The sequence below is a fragment of the Branchiostoma lanceolatum genome, chromosome 7 (assembly GCF_035083965.1).
Source record: "Branchiostoma lanceolatum isolate klBraLanc5 chromosome 7, klBraLanc5.hap2, whole genome shotgun sequence".
NCBI classification, from domain to species: Eukaryota; Metazoa; Chordata; class Leptocardii; order Amphioxiformes; family Branchiostomatidae; genus Branchiostoma; species Branchiostoma lanceolatum.
In genome coordinates, this window is record NC_089728.1 from 14,359,077 (window position 1) to 14,380,809 (window position 21,733).

The following is a 21,733-nucleotide window of genomic DNA, read 5'->3' on the forward strand; positions in this document are numbered from 1 at the left end:
TTTCCGCTGAATGCAATCCCACAAAAAAAGACCTGAAAATGTAGGCTTGAGCTAAAGGTAATTTTTTGGGGGAATTTAGCAGAATTTCGGCGGCTTCTTTTGACGAGTTTTCTGAAATATCAAAACCTAAAGTACGTGAGTGAAGATGGAGTGTTTTCACTTTGCGCCGTAATATCTTAATTTCCGTCGGATGATATTACAGAAGCGTGAAAATATAGGCTTGAGGGCTTTGCGAGTATAAAAATTTGACGGAACTTCGGTGGCTCCTTTGACTTTGACGATATTTCAGTGCCAAGATTAGCTTGATGAAGTTCGTGAGTGAAGCAGGGGGCGTGTTTTCTTTGTAGCGTTTCATTACATTACTTTTTGCGGAAATATTTTAGATTTCCACAGGATGAAACCCCACAACAAAAGGAAAAATATCGGCCTGAGGTCCTTCAGTCCTCAAGTCAATATTATTTAACGTTTTTTGGGTTCCATCCGGCCAACAGATATCTGAAATATTGCCGCGCAAAATGATTTAAAGAAACGTCAGATAGAATGGAAAACACACCTTCACTCACGTACTTAGAGTCCTCAAGCCTAAATACTTGGCATCCGAAAAGATCGTCAAAAAGCCGCCGGAATGCTGCCATATTTAAGGACATTGAACTCAAGCCTAGGCCTATATTTTCACGTTTTTTTGTGTGTGGGATTGCATTCAGCGGAAATGTCAAATATTGCTGAGCGAAGTCGATGTAACGCTGCACAGAAAACACGACCCTCCCTCAAACTAACGTAATTTCAAGATTATGTTGGCATTGTCACAACAGCCAAAAGGCTCAAGAGTTATATTCATACCTAAACGAAGCTAAAATGATCCGAAAAGTGTATGTTTTGTGGGATTTTTCTCGACTTTAGCTAACATTATTAGGGAAATTACAAGCACGCGGTGTAAACATATCAGCATTTTATCACTGTAGCGCGCGTTCAACATCCCGGCAGAAACTGTGGAAAAGTAGCAGAAATTCACAATTTTACTGGCCGATATCTAGTCCAAGTGTCCACAACAATATCATCTACTTGTGCCATGCAAATATATCGATGGATTTCACCGAGGAGGAGAATATCTCGCCGCCGAAGATGACTCAACGCTGGTTTCTATTGGGAACGCCTTACCGCTGGCTTGGTCTTACCGGGTGTTGACTTTTCCCGCGCTCGAATCACGTGCGCGCGCCCTGGATTCAAAATGGCCGCGGTATTTGGAAAGGGGTCTATTAACCATTCAGGTTCAGCAAGCCTACTGTGTTCATTGAGCATGGCCCTAGATCTAGCTTAAGCATCGCTTGTATCTCGTGTGTCCCACACCCATATGCGTTTGCTTTGATTTAGAATACGATCCACTGGGACGAACGATTAGGTTCTTAAGGTTGTGCAGCGTAATTCTGCATTAGCATATGACTAGATCACACTTGTACAGTCAGTTCTTCAAGTCTTCAACACAATTGGAGTGCTAGAGGTCACCAGAGCTAATTGGAAGTCCTGTACCGAAAATAACTGCAAAATGTAGTGGCGATCCCTAGTTCTTCCCAGCTTATGCTGGTAGGCATCCTGTTTCAACGGGACACGCCCTGCTTAAATCCTACAACTTAAGGATGAACCACAAGGGGGTTGGGAGGCTCTTAAGACACTGGAACAATCTTTCTTAGCTCGCGATCGACAGCTTGTCAATTTTTCCTTCATCAAGTCTACGTGTCTTTTGGCCTGATTTGCTTGAACGCTTACCAAGTCGCCGTCTATTGGACCGAAGAAACACGCGGATCACTAGAAATATGTGTAACATGCTTCCAAAAACACGCGCGAAACACCAAGCCTGACCCTACATCTGCTTGGAGATTTCAGGTAATTACTCTCGCAAAGGTAGTCTTCTGGGATGTCATCGGCTATGCAGGCCTAAGGGAGGACCAATTTTTCACGCTAGACGGGAACAATACAACGCGGCGACCTTTTTGTAACGTCATCTCTCTACCATTTTGAATCGGCAGTCGAGTCAACACACCTTTCCGACAACACCTGAGACGGTTACCGTCGTTTCTTTCTCCTCAGAAGAGGTTTTCTTAGGTCGAGAATCTTGACAAGAGGCACCGAAGCAGCCACCATGTCTATCAGAATGCAAGACGGGACGCCTGTGAATGTGAACAGTGCGACGGGAGGCGATGATGAAATGGCGGGAAGGGCCACACGTGCGGGGCGGCAAGGGCCCGGTGTCGGCGGGAACAACACAGCCTCCGACCGAGCATCCAGGTATAACCGACTGTCTGAACTCATGAAGGGGAAACGGGAAGCTTCAACGGCGTCCCAAGCACAGGGACAAGGTTACAATCGTGCCTTCGCTGGTCATACAGCCACAAGCAACCCTTACCGACCCGGTTCGTTCATGGCGGGAGGGGCCCAGGGTGGATACACGGCCGGCTCCACTGGATTTTCCTCGGGTTATAGGTCGGCACCTTCAGGCGGGGGGTACGGAGGCTTCACAGGAGGAGCTGGTGGAAGATCCCGGGCTGCCGAAGTATTCCCGTCGGTGTTTGGAGGGACCGGCGCCGGGGGAGGCTCGTCCTATCCCCGGACGGGAATGGGCGGAGGTTTCGGTGGCGGGTACGGCGGTGGTCTAGGTGGTGGTGGCGGGCACGGGTTCGCGCCGACCTCTGCAGCCGGGTTTCACTCGGGTTTTCCCGGAGGTGGGTTCGGACAGAACGACTTTTCATCCACGACGGACGGTCTCTTCGACAACTCCCACCGCCCCCAGAACTTCGGGCCGGGCGGGATCAGGATGGGGGACCCGCTGGACTTTGACGACCTCGACCCCCTGACCCCCATCACCCCCGACATGCCTCCCTCGCCCTTCCACGACCACCTCCGACGACAGAACGCCAGCGCCGCGGAGACCACCAGGACATCCTACTTCGACAGGTTCAAAACCAGCGAGTCTTCAAACGAGGTGAAAACCCAGAACGGAGATGACCACCTCTTTATCAGTAAAGCCTACATCGAACTGGAAAGGGGAGGGCGGAAAAACCAGAACCCGCTGGTCATTCCAGAACCACAAGCTGAAGACGGTAAGTCTTTGTCAATACTTCAGAAGAAGTTTTACAACTGGCTATAGCTAGTTTTTAGTCAGGTGAGATAGACACGTCTTGTATTTCATTCTCGAGAATCGACATTATAATATTGGTGTATTCTTTTTTCTACTACTCGGTGCCACCTGGTCATGTCACAATCTTTCATTAGAAAATGGCCACGTTACACCTTATACTTTTTTAAACGAAAAATCGCTACTGCACCCTTCAAGCATCTTCAATAGACTTATGCCCCTGTTGAAGTTCTTCAACAGTACCTGAGCGGCATTGCCAAGGCTTCCATACATGTCTTTTGAACGGTGTAATTACCAGTCGAACCCTCTTACAAAACCTTGACCTATCCCAGTCCAGTTCCAGTACCAGTAGTGCTTTTCTCCCTGGCTTTAGTAGCCTGGGCCCTGTCATCCAAACCTATTACATCTGACACTTTAGTCCCCTCCTCCAATAGAACGAAAGAGACTCGGTAGCCATAGAGTGTAGAGGTTTGAATACTACAGCCAGTGTGTAGACTGTAGAGGTAATATGTAACTCCACTTCTCCTATGACCAGCTCATGTTTTAGTATACAGCTAATGATTTAGGCAGATCTGGGCATGATGGGTTACTTTGATACCAAAACAGATGTTATCTAATTGTAAACAAACAAAGATGTTTTTATCGAAGTAGGCACAAGAGCGACCCCCCCCCCACTCCAGAGAATAATTGCCACGAGCAATAGTCCCTTTGCCTTAAATTTGAATAGACACTTAAAGTTACTGGAAAATGTATAGTAATATGTTATAACGGTTATAACAGAAATATGAGAGTGGAGACAATGAAAATGTACTGCATATATTCCCAACATGTAATATAAGACTAACATTGCAATCAATATATAAAATCCACTTGAATGTCTTCCAATAGTCCCCAATGACAAATGTTTCAGCCTCTACTTTACATGTGTACTCTAAAAGACGAATTATGAATTAATAAAAACAGACTTCTATCGTCTGCAACAATAACAAAGGCGACCTTTGAAAACTATATCATCGTCACAGGTTTTGCCTGAGGCATTACTGACTCAATCTCACATGGTTCGCTACACAAGTTAAATCGACATAGTGGTTAGCTATTTATGGATTGTGTTACTGCAATTAAGATTTTTCAGGTCTTAAGACAAATAGTACTTAACACCAAAGCACACATGTAAACTGTTGGTCGATTAGGGTAGAACAAGAGGCTGCGATTTGCAGTCACAAAGAACTCTGAGGCTTGAAAGGGGAAACTTGTTTTGATAGGGACAGGTTTAGGTGATCATGAGACGAAGCAAGGCGTGTCTGTATTATTGTACAGCTTCCAAATAGTTTACATTCAATGCCAGTTTTTTCGGTCTAGATCCTCAAATCAACTTGATACCACGTACTTACCACCACTACATCTATAGGTTTGCTCAATACACTACCATAAGCCCGTGAATAGTTTCATCAGGTTGATAAGTTGCTGAATAAAAAGACTCTTTATACACAACCAAGTGTTTTATTCTAACGACGTTTCAGTGACCGTCTGTCACCTTCCTCTAGACAATGTGAACAGGTCAGAATCGCCCTGAAGAAGGGGACAGACGGTCACCGAAACGTGGGTTGAATAAAACACTTGGTTGTGTACAAAGAGTCTTCTTATTCAGTAACTTACCAACCCGTGAAAACTATTCATGGGGCGTATTCTACACTTGGCTGTGTACAAAGAATATCATTTATTCATACCAGTATACTATCGCCCGTCGTATTGGTAGCCTCTTTAAAATACTTTTGGGGCTTGTTTGCACTCATTACATGTACATACCTTTTTCACTGAAAGAAAATATTACATAGACAGAACGCATAATTCAGATCGTACGTTTATCAAAATGACTGTTTTTTTATCAGATAACGATCGGGTGAACGACAATTAGTTGTAGAATTTCGTCATTAGATATTTACATAACTAGCGCGGCACTTACCAATGTGTATAAACCATTGTCTAAATGTAGGCTGTTCCAAACTTACAGCGCTTCATCATAGTTAGATACAATGTAGTTTCCCTTCAATTACATCGTTACATGGCGAGCTAAGATTAGAAGCAGTTTTTGATACTTTGCTTACCGTCCGTAAATTGTCTACTAAGAATAATTACACAGTCGGCTGAATAATTACCCAACTACTCTAAAAGGCTGACCCAGACACAGAGTTCTTCGATTTCATATGACAGTGACAAAACTAGAAATAGGTCAAATCTATAAAACATAAACAGGTTAAAGGCTTTGCCTGGTGGCGTCCTTGTGTACATTACATTCTCATGGTGTCCATCATGTCTGGATGTTAATAAGTATAAGACGGCCTTTTTTACCCAAGTTTTATCATTTCTGATGTTGTGACGATAAGGGTTGTTCATGCTGTTTTGTATTTGAGGTCGTAACACTCACTTAGAGCAAGGATCTTTTAAACCTCCTTGCTTTAATAGAGGAACAAATCACGACAGAAGATGGCGGATTGAGGGCAGCCAGCCCACCAGTGCAACAGGTGTCACCGCCGCAGTTGAGTTGGCGTACCCCTAGTTTCCGCTAGATGTCGCTCCTTCACTGCGCTGCAATGCGATTTGCTTGTCGATGGGTTTTCAGCATAGCTATGATAGAAACGACCGTCGGTCAGGATCTACGACAGCATTTTCTTTCTCCAGACAGATGGATTTTGTACAACACCTTCACGACTGTCTCAATAATGCCCTCAATTTGCCTTCGTAAACCTGTTATAGGACCCTCACTTGGTCGTCTCATTCAGTTAGCCTTTTTTACATCCATGAAGGTCGTGGAGGTTATATCTTAGGCAGCCTAGCTTGGTCTATGTGTCTGTGTGTCTGTTGGTTAAGAAAATAACTCGAGAATTACGGCTACATGGATTGGTTTCATATTTGGTGTTTTGGTAGGGTGTTATAAAAACTGGAAGTGATTAGATTTTCGGGGCCCACTAGTGGTTTCCCTAGGTACTGCAGTGGAACTTCCGGTTTTGGTATCTCGTGTTCTGGACATACAATTGCCACGATTTTTGGGTGAGAAGAGAAGAGAAAAGAAGAGAGTGAAAATTCCTACCTGTCCTAACTCTCTACTCTACTCTACTCTACTCTACTCTACTCTACTCTACTCTACTCTACTCTACTCTACTCTATTCTGCTCTATTCTACCCTACTAACGTGGTGTAACGTTAGTCGAAACATAAAAAAGTCATTGTCAAATTGCACTTTCAAATTCATGACTATGGGTTCGTTCCCCTTTTGTCAGGTGGTTTTCCTGAAAATTTAACGATGGAAATACAACATATGCAAACTCGGTCAGCCAAGGTCATATCAACGTATTTATTCGGACGTGCTAAAAACATTGGAGTCAAGCTAACAACAACAATCAGACGGTTAGAAATGTTTATCAGGACTGTAAAATGGATATTGCGGTGAAGGATGATAACTATTTTCAACAACACAAAGTTCTCTGCAAGTAGAATTCAGAGTTCACGCCATGCAGTCATAGATAACCGAGGTCACTGCCAAGGTACCAACCACGACCGCTACAGTGATTTTGCTCCGCATCAGTAGCTCGTGTACACGGCAACTCTCGTCGTGGTTCTTCGTAACGTTAACCGAGTTGAGGGAAAGATTCGAGTCGGTGGAGTTCTTCAGTGGTACCGCATCCTTGTTGTCATTGCAGTCGTTGTCAATCATGTCAAAGGAGGAACTTGGTTGGATCAGTTTAGAGGCAGAAATGGTGTCGGTCGCTGAGAGGGTCTTATTCACGGGTATCATGTCGGAGTTTTTGAAGTAATCCACAACGCTGTATTCGGAATTCGGTACAGCCTTGCGTGGGTGAGTGTGGCGGCTAACTTCATCTTCAAGAAACTGATCGATCCCGTACGTCTTCCGTCCTTCGACGTCGGTCTTTCTCATCTCCTGGAGGCGTCTTGCCAGACGAGAATGAACCATGGCGTTCTCTTCAGAGAAGTTGTATCCAGTTGTCAAATCCAAGCCGTTGAAATCACCAGACTCACCGTCAAAGAAGTTGTGGGAGTGTGGGCCAATGAAGCCGGAGTTGTCAAATCCATCTAGATCGGGGAGGGACGTAGGCAGGTGGGTGGAGTTGCGAACCTTGTCGTTCAGAGAAATCTTCTCTACCCAGTACCTTTTCAAGGCGTCAAAGCGTGCGGTTGTCGACTTGAAAATGCTTCGGCGCTGAATGCACATGTTCTTGAAGGGGTTGTGGACGGTTTTAACATCCAAGTCGTCAAATCCATGTTGCAGACAGGCGAGATCTGCTGGTACTGCAGTCGCGTTGTCGATGTGGCGAATCTGCTCCGCTTGTTGGAAGCGTTTTCCAAACAACATCAAATCCAGGTCGTCATCATCGTCTTCGAATGCAGGCAGGAACGTAGCCGGGTGATCCATAAGGCGGTGCTCGTTCAGGCGTTTTTTCCAACTTCCAAAAGTTGACGGATCCGTTTTGTTGAGAATCCTTGCGGCAAGGCGTGGCATTGTATTCTTCAAGGGGTCTTTCTGACGGGTTATATCCAAGTCGTCAAATCCATCTAGATCGGCGAGATCTGGCAGGAAAGTAGGCAGGTGGGTGGAGTTGCGAACCTTGTCGTTCAGCGAAAGCTTCTCTACCCAGTACCTTTTCAAGGCTTCAAAACGTGGCGTTATCGACTTGAAAACGCTTCGGCGCTGAATGCACGCGTTCTTGAAGGGGTTGTGGACAGTTTTCACATCCAAGTCGTCAAATCCATGTTGCAGACAGGCGAGATCGGCTGGTACTGCTGTCGCGTTGTCGATGTGGCGAACCTTGTCCGCGTGTCGGAAGTGGTTACCAAAGAACATCAGATCCAAGTCGTCATCGTCTTCAAGTGCAGGCGGGAACGTTGTCAGGTTACTGTGGCGGCGCTTCTGATTCATAGGATGGTTCTTTTCCAGGCATTTTTTCCAACTTTCGAAAATTGACGGATCCGTTTTGTTGGGAATCTTTGCGGCAAGGCGCGGCGTTGCATTCTTCGACCGGTCTTTCAGACGGGTCATATCGTCGAATCCATCTAGATCGGCGAGATCTGGCAGGGGCGTAGGCAGGTGGGCGGAGTTGCGAACCTTGTCGTCCAGGGACATCTGCTGCACCCAGTACCTTTTCAAGGCTTCAAAACGTGGCGCCGTGGACTTGAAAATGCTTCGGCGCTGAATGCACACGTTCTTGAAGGGGTTGTTGACGGCCTTCGCATCCAAGTCGTCAAATCCATGTTGCAGACAGGCGAGATCTGCTGGTACTGCAGTGGTGTTGTTGATGTGGTGAATATGCGCATCTTTAGTACCGTTTTCGTCACCTGTTGGCTTCTCACGAAGCAGAGTGGTTTCTCTGGAATGTGCGGAGTGCATCACGTCTGCAGCAACTTCGTTAGTATCCGTGTTGGAGGGGGTAGTCATGGCAACAACCTGAAATAAAATCAAGGCAACATCGATATAGATTCAACATCTACTAACATAATCTCACCGGGGTACATTATTCCACCACCCTGAGAAGATACGTCCAAACAGATCTCCGTGGTTAGCAAGCGAATTCTTTTGAGCCAGCGGTCACTACGGAGGTTGGTACTCAGGCTATGAAATGTGGACTACCAGACTACTTACCGTCGTCACAGCCACAAACAGGAACCCCGTGATCAAAACTGCTTTGAATAACCACCGGCGTCCAACTTGCGGATCGTCGCCACCATCAGATGAAGGAAACATGACCGGTCGGGATCTCCGGCGTCTTCGTCGGTTACTAGTACGTCGTCTCGACATGATTAATTGTCTCAAGTCAGATCCAAACGAACGGAGGACTTCAAGTCTGTGTCTGCCGCTCAGACTAGTTGAGACAGTAAACAAGTCTGTTCGAACACCGTTGTTAGGCTGGTGGAAGTTCTGGAACAGACGCTTTTTTGCAGTTCTAGAACAGCGTTTTAAGGGCAACTAGAGTTCCGCGACCTCACACCTTCGCGGAATGATGTATTGTTTATGTTTCTTACTGATTATGCAAATATGGTCCTAATTTGTATAGATTGTTTTTCAGTTAATCATCTTTTCCACCCAAATACTGATAGAAATATCCTATCTAGTTATAAAGAAGTAGATCCCCTCATGAGATACATGAGATTACACAGAGATGTACATAATTAGATGTAAGTCCTGCAGACTAAGGCTTAATTTGCATAATTGATGAATGTATTCTATAATTCCAGTATTTTCCATAAGATGAATTTAATGCGTGCACCATATGTGGCTTATACCATTTATGCATGCAAAAAAACGGGCCTGGTTTGATAATTAATGCGAAAGTGCCATAATTCTTCTCAGTGATGGCAATTTCATTCTTGTGACGTGTGTACATAATGATGCATAGGTTGTCATTTGACAAATTGAAGGTATAACCTCATGGATCGGAGATATGAGGTCTCCGAACTCTTCTTTCAACTGTACTCCTAAGTTCAAGAGGATATATGAACTGTCACACATGGCAGAGACAGGCGTGTGCAAACCGTCTGCTGGTACTCATTTGAGTTTTCAGTCTCGTATTAAAAGATTCGTCACATCCGTTCGTGCAAAATAGTGTTTTCTTGCCTGACAGGAAAACCTGCAGCAAATTTGCTGACGACTTTTTTCTGAAATCAGATACACAAATAAGTTTAAAGAGATCAGCCTTAAGAAATACCCCAGGTGTTACTAATCTTCAGCTTCTTTTCACAGGTAAGACAACTTGTTTGTTTTCCATCCTTATTACGCACAATCCAACCGTATCCAGACGTCAAGCAACGGAAGACGTTTCAAAAACCGTACAAATCCTTTGTCGCAACATCTCTATAATGTCCCTCTATCATGTGTTAAAACAGTCGGCAGTACTCCTCATTTTCTTTTTCTTTCGACCTGTGTTACTGAAAATATAGCAACATGTTAACACAGAAGGCTGTGGAGTCTTGGCTTCCAAATCTAGTAAGAAAAGTTTCCTTATCTACGGCACTTGTGTATCATCACTATGGTGTCTTTTTACCGCTTTCCTTTCGGGGTATCGTGAAAATTGGTAGCCTGGTAACCAACCCTTGTGTAGCTGCATATTGTAGCGGACTGTAAACTAGTAGTACGAGAAACCCGGAAGCTACAGTAGAGGTGGCTACCAGGCTAGAACATGTGCATATAGGTTTGTACAGCTTTGTTACGCCTGGTTTCCAGCCTATCTTCGTGGAACAGAAGTGATCGTAATGGCTCAAATCAGCACCTAGACTAGCGGTAAGGCCCGCAATGAACATCCGCAGGTCTAATGCAGCATGGCCGTGGAGTAGTGTTCAAGGCTATTCCCACACGATAAGCCTCATGTACAATGTAAGGTTTCCGCCCCCAGCCTTGTAGACAACACGCCTACACATACCGACACGGAAACGTTAGACCGCAGGTTTCACTGGAACATAACGGTGTAAATTAGCCACGTCCTCGTTCTGATTGTGTAGCTTTAAGCTTTGTGTCTAATATGTCATCAGTCTGGGCCATTGTAAATGGACAGGTGGGGGGGGGCAACATTCTCAAGTAATTTGACACGGACAGTTGTTTAGAAAAAGAGATTTTGAAATCAAAACACAAGAATTTGAAACCAGAAGACAAGATTCTGTGTATATGTTATGAATAGGTTTGAGCGTATCCGTGTTCAATGTGCTTTTCTTTGTTCATGTTTGTCGCGTGTGTTTACATTGAGGATTTTAGAGCTGGCACGTTTTCGTTGCGCCATGTAAAAACATGGCCACTTTATGTTGACAACATTGAATCTGGAACCCTGGCCTTCCGTACGAATTTCACCGGTCCTTCCCCAATGCCCGCTAAATTTTCATTTATGTCTTTTCTTCTTGTTTATTTATTTGTACACTTTCTTGAAAGGTAGTACCGGGAAAGGCGCGGACTAGCACTTTGTCTTTGATTCTACTATCATGTTTTTCTTCTAAATTCTCTTACTTTGCTGAGGCGTGTAAGTTTGGTTTTGGAGACAAGTGACAGCTATACCTGGGCTGAGTCGATAATATCAACATGTGCATCCGGATGTAACAGTCCGTGTACTGTTCGTGTACGTCTCTGCGCATGATCGACCACTCCTTGTCCCCGCCAAGCGTAAAGGAACAGACGTTCGCAGCGTCAGACTCTCTTAGACTATCTCCCGAGCCACCATGCCACCGGTTCCACGTAACACACGCGTCTTGGGTCGCTGGCGTAGCAGCCCGTGGATCGACAGTGCGGGGATGGCGGTGGGCCCCGTGTCCAGCACCGTGGGGTGGCTGTGGGGAGTGTTGTCGCGGACCTGGGGCTCTGCCGGTCCCGCCGAACCCGCTCCACCAAGGCCCATCATTTCCCTGCCCGAGACAGAAGGTTGGTCTAGTAGTAGTAGTAGTAGGAGTAGTAGTAGTAGTAGTAGTAGTAATAGTAGTAGTAGTAGTAGTAGTCCACTGTGTTCTGCTGTTGCAGTGGTCTGAACACCCTGCAGCTGAAATCAGTCTTTCTTCAATTCACTTCACTTTTTCCGGTTCATCGCAAGCTTCCTTAGCTCCCGTAGGTTTCTTTGGTTGGTCTTGTCCTTGTGAATAGCAGACCTTGCCGTATGTCTTCTACTCAACGGCCGGTAACCTTGTCCAGTCAGTAGGGATTCGAAGACTCTAGATTCCAGCCATAAGCTATAGGCTCCAAGAAGAGGTTCTTAGTGAAAACGCTAAGAAGAGCAAACACGCGGTGTTGTGTCTGAGACCATCGGGGTCCACGTAACTGACACCTGTAAGGCTCTTTTGTCTGTTCTATGGAAGAGAGCGGATGCAGCTTGTGTGCTTTTGAAGTCATTCTCAGAAATTTCCTATTTTCGCGTTAGACTAAACTGGGTAGGGTTGTTTATACAATGTTAGCTATTTGGGTGTGATGTTTTACGGAAACACTAGTAGTACACAAGCTGTCTTTCAACGACACGCCTTTGACAGTGTACCACGCCTTAGTTTCTTTCTGGTTCATTCAACAAAATCTCCAAAAACATCGGTATCCTTACTTTCTGAGAGACTACATTTTACACTTTCGCTAAACTCCGTCATTATTGCTCACCTCTCAAAAATCTTTGTATTCTTGATATCAGTGGTCCAACAATTGAATGTAGTGAGTCTTTTACAAAGTGTAAGCGTTACTTCGTGATATTTCTAAGATTGACAAATATTGTGTACAAGCACGTAGTAATTACGCTTGACATAGCAGCACCTATAATTACTATACTGCTTATTACTGCCATCTTTATTGCTTCATGTAGAAAACTGAAGGCCGTTTTCTGTCATGTCTGACCCATTTTTTCGTCACACATGCGTATGAAAGGTTCGTCGGAAGTCACGACCAATAGCCAGATTTTTGGACAGTGAGCTTAAGTCTAAGATCAACTGACTGTAAATATAGTAAGGGCAGCAAGTTTCCTTTAAGTTCCATCTCTTTTATGTCATTTCATCTTTATGCTTGGTAGTTTCTATGCTTTGTACTTTCTAGGAGGTTATATAGCTATAACCCCCTTGGTAGGGTGCAGTAAAAACGTTAAGCATGGTGATTCAGTCACCCTAGTTTCCCTTGTTCGACATAACGATTTCTCAGAAAAAACGCGTACGTACGTGTTAACGTTTAGGGACAAGACCATTACCTACAAAGCTCTAAAAGACTGCTGCTTTTTTTTAGCCACGATGACGTTGTACGATTTCGTATCAAGTGGCAGTGGCACGTATGTGTGTGTACAGACCTACTAATGCTAGGGTCACGTGTTCCAACCGAGGCCCGGCCGGGCTGTTTGCGGAAACGAAAAATTAAGGTGTATTTCAAATCAATAGATATACACAAGCTATACTCTTAAATGATTATTGGTACGTTTTGTGTGTTTTTTTTGCTGTCTTTTATATCATTTGTGTCGTCGCGGTGGCGCAGTGGCAGGGTGTTTGGCCCAGAGGTACTGATCATGAGTTCGAATCCGGGGTTCCCTGATTTTGTCCCGTTGACGTTGTGCCCTCAGGAAAGGAACTTTGTACGACTTCCTCACTTCACTCAGGTGTAAATGAGTACCTAGCTACGGTTAGGGACGTCCCTCGGATAGGACGTTAAATGGAGGTCCCGTATTTGAGGAGAGCCACACCTCGACGCACGGCACGTTAAAGAACCCACCGCACTTATCGAAAAGAGTAGGGGTCCATCCCGGTGTGAGTGGTTCAAAACCTACAGTCCTATGGCCACACATGGGGCAATTGTCGTATTGAGGTCACTTGCGAATGGCAGTCGCTGCAGACCCTTGTGATCTAGCCCCGCCAATTGTGCGCTCCTCACAATTCAGCCCCTCGCTGCGAAGAGAGAGTAGTCGGCCTACCCAATAAAAGAAATACTTCTCGTTCCCAAAGACTGCCCGGCCGGGCCCCGGATTTGAAATGTGACCCAAGCATAAAACGGCCTTTTGCTCTACTCTCCTGACACGCTCATATTTACTATTACCTTTACGTGCACTTCAAATAAATCACTCGACCTCGTGCTAACCCTTAGATCGCCTTCATGACACTGTCAACAAATAATGCAAAACTAGAGATCTTGGCTGAGTTTTTGAAATAGTTCTAGGTAGTAAACTAAATTGATACAACAAAACTACAGGGACGCCCGTACGATCTTCTACAACTTTTGATACACAAAAATAAATACTGTACTAACAAGGATTTTAGCATAATTTAGTATAAGGTGCCCTTTAGACTACAGTTTCGAAGTCTAAGGTTTGAACATTTCTTAGTGTATATGTAATGACCTATATTTGTACACTGTCAGGATTGTCTCCTCCTAAAATACAGTTATATTAAACTACTGTCATGGCCTGGGTGTGTCTGGGCGGACGCTTTCAAGGTTACTTTACGTTTCCTGTTTAAATATTGACGTTGGGTGCTTACGTACAACATACACCTGTTCTACAACAAACGATAAAAGGTCAGGTTTGTTCTTATTATGTGCCTAGCGTCCCTCAAGAGGTGTATTCCCAGATAAGGTGGCCGGAGTTTATGACTCTTAGTTGAACGCCCACACGGACCGCTAGACCAACGCCTTTTGAGTGAAGTTTAAAACTTAATATTGCTGTTGTAGAACTTGAATCTATACCAACATTTCAAGGCGCAAAATAATTGCCTTAGTGGTCAGTGAAAGATAGAAGAGTCACAGGTTTGACCCAATCTTCTGACATGGGGGCAAATTTTGAATGTGTCGCGAGCGCGCCATGTTTGTTTAAGACATTCCTGCATGTTTGTTCGGTTGTTGGTAGTCTCACGTGAAGGCCAGGCTACCTTAAGACAAGCGGGCTTAAGACGGGACAACACATGGCCCATCTGTAGCTTTGTTTGCGTGTCAGCATTTTCAGTAGCAAGCCTGGGGTGTCCTTCAGTAGCTCAGGCCTGGTTCTCTTCTCAGACGACGTTTTTCTAGGTATCGACGAAAGTTGATGCAGAAAAGTCAGGAGGAAGGGGTACGCGCCGGAGCTACGCCCTCTTTGTTCCTGTGTACACATCTGACGTGCGTGGCTTTCTGATTTATTAGTCTGTGTAAAGTTTGTCGGGGGGTCCGCGTACAACACACACACACGCAGTGCGGTGTTATACGTACACACCATGAGCCACAACACTTACATCAGCGGGCGCCGGGCCCGTAGCCCCCTGCCCACGGGGAACGGTCGCCGCTCCCCCCGCCGGTTTGCTCCACACGGCTGGCCCTTCCGCGACGACTCGGGCTCGGACGACGAGTGGGACGGATTCGGAGGGTTCCACCACCTGTCGGTCAACATAGCAGAGATCATCGAGGCCAACAGGGGGAGGGGATGGGGGTCGCCAAACGGCAGCCGCCCCCGGCCCTGGTGGGAGTCGGCCAGGTCGGTTGGGAATACCGGGCGGTGGCCTATCCGCCCTGGGGCGGGGTCTCGTCCTCTCCCGGATCCGGACCGCCCCCGCCCCGGTCGGCCTGTCGTCGAGGATTCAGGTTAGTACAACTACCCCCACCCCGATGTACTCATCAACGCTACATGAACATCGCATGGCTATGATTCTTTCGTCACACGAACGTTTGAACGGTTGCTGACTAGCTATACTTGACTCTTTCTGACGGTAAAAGTGTGTGAAGAAGTTGGCTCAATTTCCACTGACCCTTGACTGACCCTTGATTGTATGATGATAAGTGACCGCTGGCTTCAACTCTTGCTAGACGACAATGTCCAAAAAACTTTTCGGCCTTGATGACTTTCTTCACATCTTTTCCTTGGGCAGAACGGAAATATCAGGACTTTAACATAAGCAGACCTAATTTTTAAGGCATCTTTTGTTAGTTATTCTTATAAAGCTGCCGTTTGCGCCTTGTTGCGTGCCTACGCGTGTGTTTTTTCTTAAACTTTCTGGAAAATTTGCCGCGAATATGCCCACGTGGTGGCACATGTAGCAATCAAATGGTAAATGGGCCCATGACTATTGTATTGTATTGGTACAGAGGTCACTTTAAAAGTCACTTGTTGTGTTAGGTAGACTTAAAACACGAAGGTGTCAAAATGGGCGTTTCCCGTATGGCTGCTGCCACGCCCCCGTAATGACGTAGACTTGGTCAAATTACCTGTAGGTGAACTCTATGTAGGCATCTTAATTAAGGGCGGCGCATCCGTTTTACCTTGAAAAGTCGTCCTATGCATGCATTGGGTCTATAATCCTGTTTTCTGTGAAAAACCGCACCTACTTCCTTAGAACTGCGTGTGCTCTGCAGTAAAGAGCTAAAAACTTGAAATCTAGGTCGACAGAGTGTACTTAACGTGCAAATATTTTGCCAGCAAATAGAGCGCCGTGCTAAACTCGGACGGACGTAATAAGGCCATACATTATGCTTGAGATCTGACACGAACGAAAAGTAAATGAGATAGTCACGTCTTGACTTAACATCATGTTGGCGCCGCCCGTTTTGTAAACTTAAAGCCTCATTGACTTTAGTTAAGTTAAGGTCAAAACATGTCGAAGGACGCTTCTAGTTTATGTTGTAGGGGCCTTTAACACGGAATAAGCTGAAGGTTCGTTGTTGTTTTTGTTAGTCTATTCCCACCAGTTATTGGTGCTAAACAATGACCGGGAACAGAACAACTTTGCAGGGAGAAACTGATCTAGCAAACAAGCACACAGAGGATCCATCTCAATTAAAAGATTTGAACATTTCAGATATTGTGAATATAACTATTTGAGTAGGCTCGTCCCAAGCACAACAAAAATGACGGGCATTGTTGCTTGTTACTAGTAATTGAATGATTTTAATCAATGTCTCAATGCTAGTTGTAGACTACAGTACTGTCTTTTCAAGTAGGAGTAAGTTGTCGTATTGTTCTAGCCTTTACCTTAGATCCTCCTACAGCAAGGTGTTACGATGGTGAACTCAGGACCCGGTCACAGACGTCGTGCGGTCGTCGCACGATCGCAAACTAAGACATTGGATCATTCTTGGGATAGTCGTACATGTGTCTTGCAAAATTACCTGTCCTGTTACGGAAAAGAGAGTCTTAGATCCTTTTCTGTGGTTTGGTCTGTCACAGCCTACTTGAAAATTCTACGGCATCGATACCGTACGACGGCCTACGGCGAATCTGACCGCGCCGTAACAGAGCTTGTGGCCAAATTCATATTAGGCTCAAGGTCATGAAAAATAACTGTAACCTGATGATAACCATTCTGAATTTAATTTACTAAAATTGGTTTTGCGGTTTAATTTTGAGAAACAGCCAGGGCCTTATGGCCTGGAGGCTGGTGCTACCATTGAGTGCTAAAGTGGATATACTCATAAAGGAAAAGGAAAGTGACTTCAAACCAGTTTAGCTCAAATGAACTCAATGAACAGATGAGCTAATCTTCCACTGATCATGACAGAGAGAACAGACGTAGATGCTATGTACAGTATGTACAGGTTCGTTGTACAGGGGAAATTCCCCTAGCTTTTTTATACAATCACAACGAACAGTGGACCACGGCTTAACGTCTCGTCCTAAGGACTGCGACCCTTTCCGGTAGCGTGCATGTCGGGTGAGCGACACAGCCGGGATCGAACCCGGGGCTTCTAGTTCCAGAGGCAAAATCGCTAACCACTGGACTTAGCACGCTACCATGCATCATTTGATTTATTAGAAGAAAAAAAAGATGCTCAACTGGAAGGAATGTGCGCTCGGCAGAACGATGTCAACTCAGTTAAATTGAATTCGCACGATTGACCGAAGCGGTATTTGTTCTCGACTTGTTCTGTACTGACCGACCTCGCAGTCAATGTTTGCGTACAGAAGCGGGGGATGCGGACGGGCGTCCTTGGTGAGAAAAAAGGTCCAGAACTTTGGTAATTTGTAACCATGTGTAGTTTGCATCGAATATACCAAAACGTAAGATTTATTTTGCATCGAAGATACCACAATACTGTACTATATTTTTCATGTCCTCTTGAGTGTGTGGGAGGGCAATTTGTAAATGTGCTTATGCACCTGTCTTGCCGTCCCTTCAACATCGTGATAAATCCAAATGAAATCAGTAAACAAGAAAAAAAGTACTCTTACCTTACCATCAACACGATGTAGCCAATGCGACGAATTGGATTTAATTTCTTTATTGATAATCTTGATCACAAAAAAAAAAAAAAGCAAAACCATGAAGGTAGACGTAACTTTATAACCCCCCCCCCCCTGTTTGCCCCCCTCCCCCTCGTCACTCAAGGTTACATTTCAGGTACTATGTCCTTTCGCAGGCCACGGTGGAATTGTCTTCTGTGTCATGGCTGTGGTCATGAAAGGAAACCGTTAAGTGGGTTGACGTTCTAGTTCACGGAAGAGCAGCTGCATGACCAGACATCCGCCCCCGTTATTTGTTATTTCGTCTTTTGTGAATAGGAGGGGGGGAGTATAGTCTGATTGCCAAGCAGATGTTAGGTCCAACTTGCTTTACAAGTGTTTTTTGTGTCACCGTGTACGTCTTGCTAGTGACAAGTTTACAGCAACAATGGCCAAGTAACTTCACTTTAAGTCTCCTTGTCTGCCACACCGTTGTGGTGAAGTTTTCTTTTCACATTGAAGGCGAGAACATGGCTGTTGTATGGTTTGGAGTGCATGCACACGCAATGAGACCCAAAAGGATATCTACAGGCAAATTAAATCCGTTGTCTGAAGTTCCTATTTTCTACGAATTTGACATTAAAACGAATTGTCTGCAGTTCCGGATCCTGTTGACAAATAAAACCCTGCAGTTCCTGCGGTTCCTGTCTTCTAAGAATCGTATTATAAAGGTAAAGGTGCGTTTGTGAAGGTTAGACATCCAGGTAACCAATATATAAAGAGAATTCAAACTCTACAACTGGATAAGAATTCGGAGATTTATTTCCGGAAGGGAGGACTCCGCGTAGAACTCTCCGGTACCTGGGACCCCGCCCTCCCCCCAACCAAAGGACAATAGATGTTCCTATGGTGTTGTCTTACCATAGGAACCTTCCAGATCTTGTATTACATTTCAATACGTCTTATGCATGACTGTGTGATTTGCCATGTAAAACCGGTTTTTCTAGTTATTGTAAACAAGTACTGGTTAGTTCTGCTAGTTCATTTTAGTGACGCTGAAGAAGAGTGATGGATGTCACTCGAAACGTCCGGAAATAAATCTCCGAATTCTTATCCAGTTGTAGAGTTTGAATTCTCTTTATATAAAGGTAAAGGTGGGTAAAGGTAATCCCATGGCTTGAGGCCGTAGGTGCAGTGGGTTGTTATCTAATGTATCTAGGGCACAGACCTAGTGTATTGGGTGGCGGAGCCCAACCCTCTCCTTCCACCGCCATTTACCTCCCCATCCGAAGTCATGGGCCCATTTTTACACCTGGTGGAGTGACGAATGTCGTGTGACTTTCCCAAGGCAACAACGTCAGAAGATTCGAACCCGTGACCTTTTGGTTCTTGGTCTAAACACGACGCCACGTACGCCTTATTGTTCGAGAGCATCTACGTATGGGTGATAAATGTACATTTCTTACGAACTTCAAAGCACGGGAATTGTTTTAAATGGGCTCTTGATGGATGGAAGGGCGTATAACGTTTATACAGCAGCTGACAGGAACAATGACGGCCCGCCTAATTAAATACCATGTAGTTATTGGTACTATGGTGGCTATGATAATACTGAATAGCCGCTCCCATTCCCCCTCCTTATGCATGTAATTCATGTATTCAATTAAAGAAAATGACTGCAATTTGTCGACATTAATTGCAATTTTAAAACACTGTAACTCCAGCGCAATTCAGGTAATTACGGTTACCTGCGAGGCTGTTGTTTGTTGTCTGTGAATGTTGTGTAATAATGATAAACCATTCATCATGCATCTTAAATATTCAAAAAAGTAAATCATTAATCTATTCTTTTCATCTCATTGTCCCTCGGGTACGGCAATATCATTAAGTCTCATTATTCTCACCATTCACTTCTATCTCGGAATACCTGTCATACAAGGGCGACGCCCACCTGGAATCTTGTCTTGAAGGCCCCGCCCACCCGTTCCGGATATCCCCTTCTTCACGGACCGTGCCCTGTGAGAATCCCGTCCTACGAGTTGTACAGATTACTAAAGTAACCCTGGTGGAAGGGCGCCTGGTATACTTTGTAGTATTCCCGCCACGTTTGAGGCTACTACGTCTGGCCCTGCCGTAACTGTAACTCATTGTTTGAAACCGTCTAGCAGGCATTAGGGATACGTTCAGTAGAGTAGCTGTTAGAATCCGGACAGGAGACAAAACGTGTTGAACAAAACGTGACCGAGAAACGCCAAGATGTACACCAGTCGACCATACACGAGGTACTCGTTTGCGTTCGGCAACAGCGGCGGCTCGCCGTCCGTGTATTCATCGGGGGGAAGGAGCGGTTGGCGGCAGGGGAGTCGCTTCACCTCGGGCGGTTCGTCCCTCTATTCCAACGGGTACGACTACCCGGACGGCGGCCGCGCGTCCTCGTGGAGTCGTCCCAGCAGCAACAGCGGCGGCTGGACCGGATCGTCCGTCGGCAGGTATCACTTCAACGGCCCGAGAACTACCAGCTCGTCAGGCGGCACGGGCTCGTACACCAAGCCGTTGGGCGGTTCCGGGTTCAACTGGTGGGGCACGTCCACCAACTCCGGACGGCGCCCACAGCGGCCTTCGATCAGCATTAAACCCAAACCTGTATCAGGTACGATAGCTTTCAAAAAGACACACGTTAACCTTCTCCCTGCTGAAGTAACGGTTTGGCACCACACCTGTATTGGTTGCAAGGTTAAGCAGCAGGAAAAGGTTAAAGAACGCTACTGTCTGTGCGAAGAGGTTGCAGACTTCAAAAACACCTGAGTTATCTTGTTGATTCATTTGCATGCTGCTTCGTAAGCCTGCTTAATGTCTGCATTTACTACCGTGAAATGCATCTGCACCAAAACATATATAGAGTTTCACAACGTAGCGACGAATCTCGAATTGTAGAGTGTGTAAAGTCATCAATTATGCGGAAAGGTATTGGAGAAATCTATCAAGCAGGCAGCTGCCAGACTTCGGTGTTCAGATCTAACAGCAACGCTGCTACAGGCTAGGTATTTGTTCAGAGCGCAGTCAGTAGGCCGTGTAACTTAATTTGGCCAGACACTTAAGGCTTGAAATGTCATTATCTGCGGAAAGATAACATCTTCACAATCACCCCGTACATGTCTGACTACGCCCAAAGGACAAAAGATTAGTTCACACCCTTGATTATACAGTAAACAGTTCGTTGAAAATCACTATACCCGTCAAGTTCCCTTAAGGTATTGGATATCGTAGGAGGATACGCATAGCTGCGTGTGATCAGCATTTGCTCGTAAAATGTATAATAGCTAGTTACGGTTCGCTTGATTTTCTTAGCTTTTTGAGAAAGAGCTTTCCATTTTCGAACACCGGGTTTTTTTAATACCTTGTGTATCGTCGCTCTAAGACCCTTGCTTCATGCTCAAACCTGTGTGTACGTGCGTGGTTTGAAGGTGTTTCCTCGGTTCTTGCACCCCTTTCACTGAAGCAACTCCCCACATCGCCCGCATTCTTTAGAATCAACCGACACATGATACAACTCTTGCGATTCGCCGTTTCTACCAAGTAGTGTTTACTATTTCTTCTCTCTCCGCGCTAACAAAACGGGGGATAGTACGGATATGCCTTGCTTGTTGTGATGACTCAGAGTCTTCTGTACTCGTAACCATGTTTAACATGCAGCGCACGATTGTTACGATGTTTTAAAGCCATGTTTAGGTGGTGATTATGGTGCATACATAGCTATGACCCCAGTGTGAAAGGTCACCTAGTACGTTCCTACATGTCAAATTACGCTCTTCGGTTGGACTGGCTGAGTTTTGCATACATGTGGGTGTGCATTCAAACTGTCACAGTTTGCATTTATTCGTTTGTTATATTAAAATTCAAGCGATCATTCCGTAATATTTATCTAGGCTTTGCATGCTCTTGGATGTAGATGAGGTTTTGCTAACAGTCGCTTCCAAACTCCGTGACCC

The 21,733-nt window shown here is 45.3% G+C and overlaps 1 protein-coding gene across 4 annotated transcripts in view; it reads left to right on the top strand.

Annotated features, from left to right (window-relative positions):
* The first annotated feature begins 2,014 nt into the window (after nucleotides 1–2,014).
* Nucleotides 2,015–21,733, top strand: part of LOC136437806 (protein-glutamine gamma-glutamyltransferase K-like) — a 33,925-nt gene continuing 14,206 nt past the window's right edge. Inside the window, exon 1 of one of the 4 annotated variants that reach the window (XM_066432285.1) lies at nucleotides 2,015–3,095. In XM_066432285.1, coding sequence (XP_066288382.1) covers nucleotides 2,138–3,095 — 958 coding nt within the window. In that variant the 5' untranslated portion in view covers nucleotides 2,015–2,137. Of the gene's footprint in view, nucleotides 3,096–11,301; nucleotides 11,540–14,793; nucleotides 15,173–19,764; nucleotides 20,395–21,733 lie in introns of those variants that run through there. The other 3 variants (XM_066432288.1, XM_066432287.1, XM_066432286.1) reach the window with 3 other exon arrangements.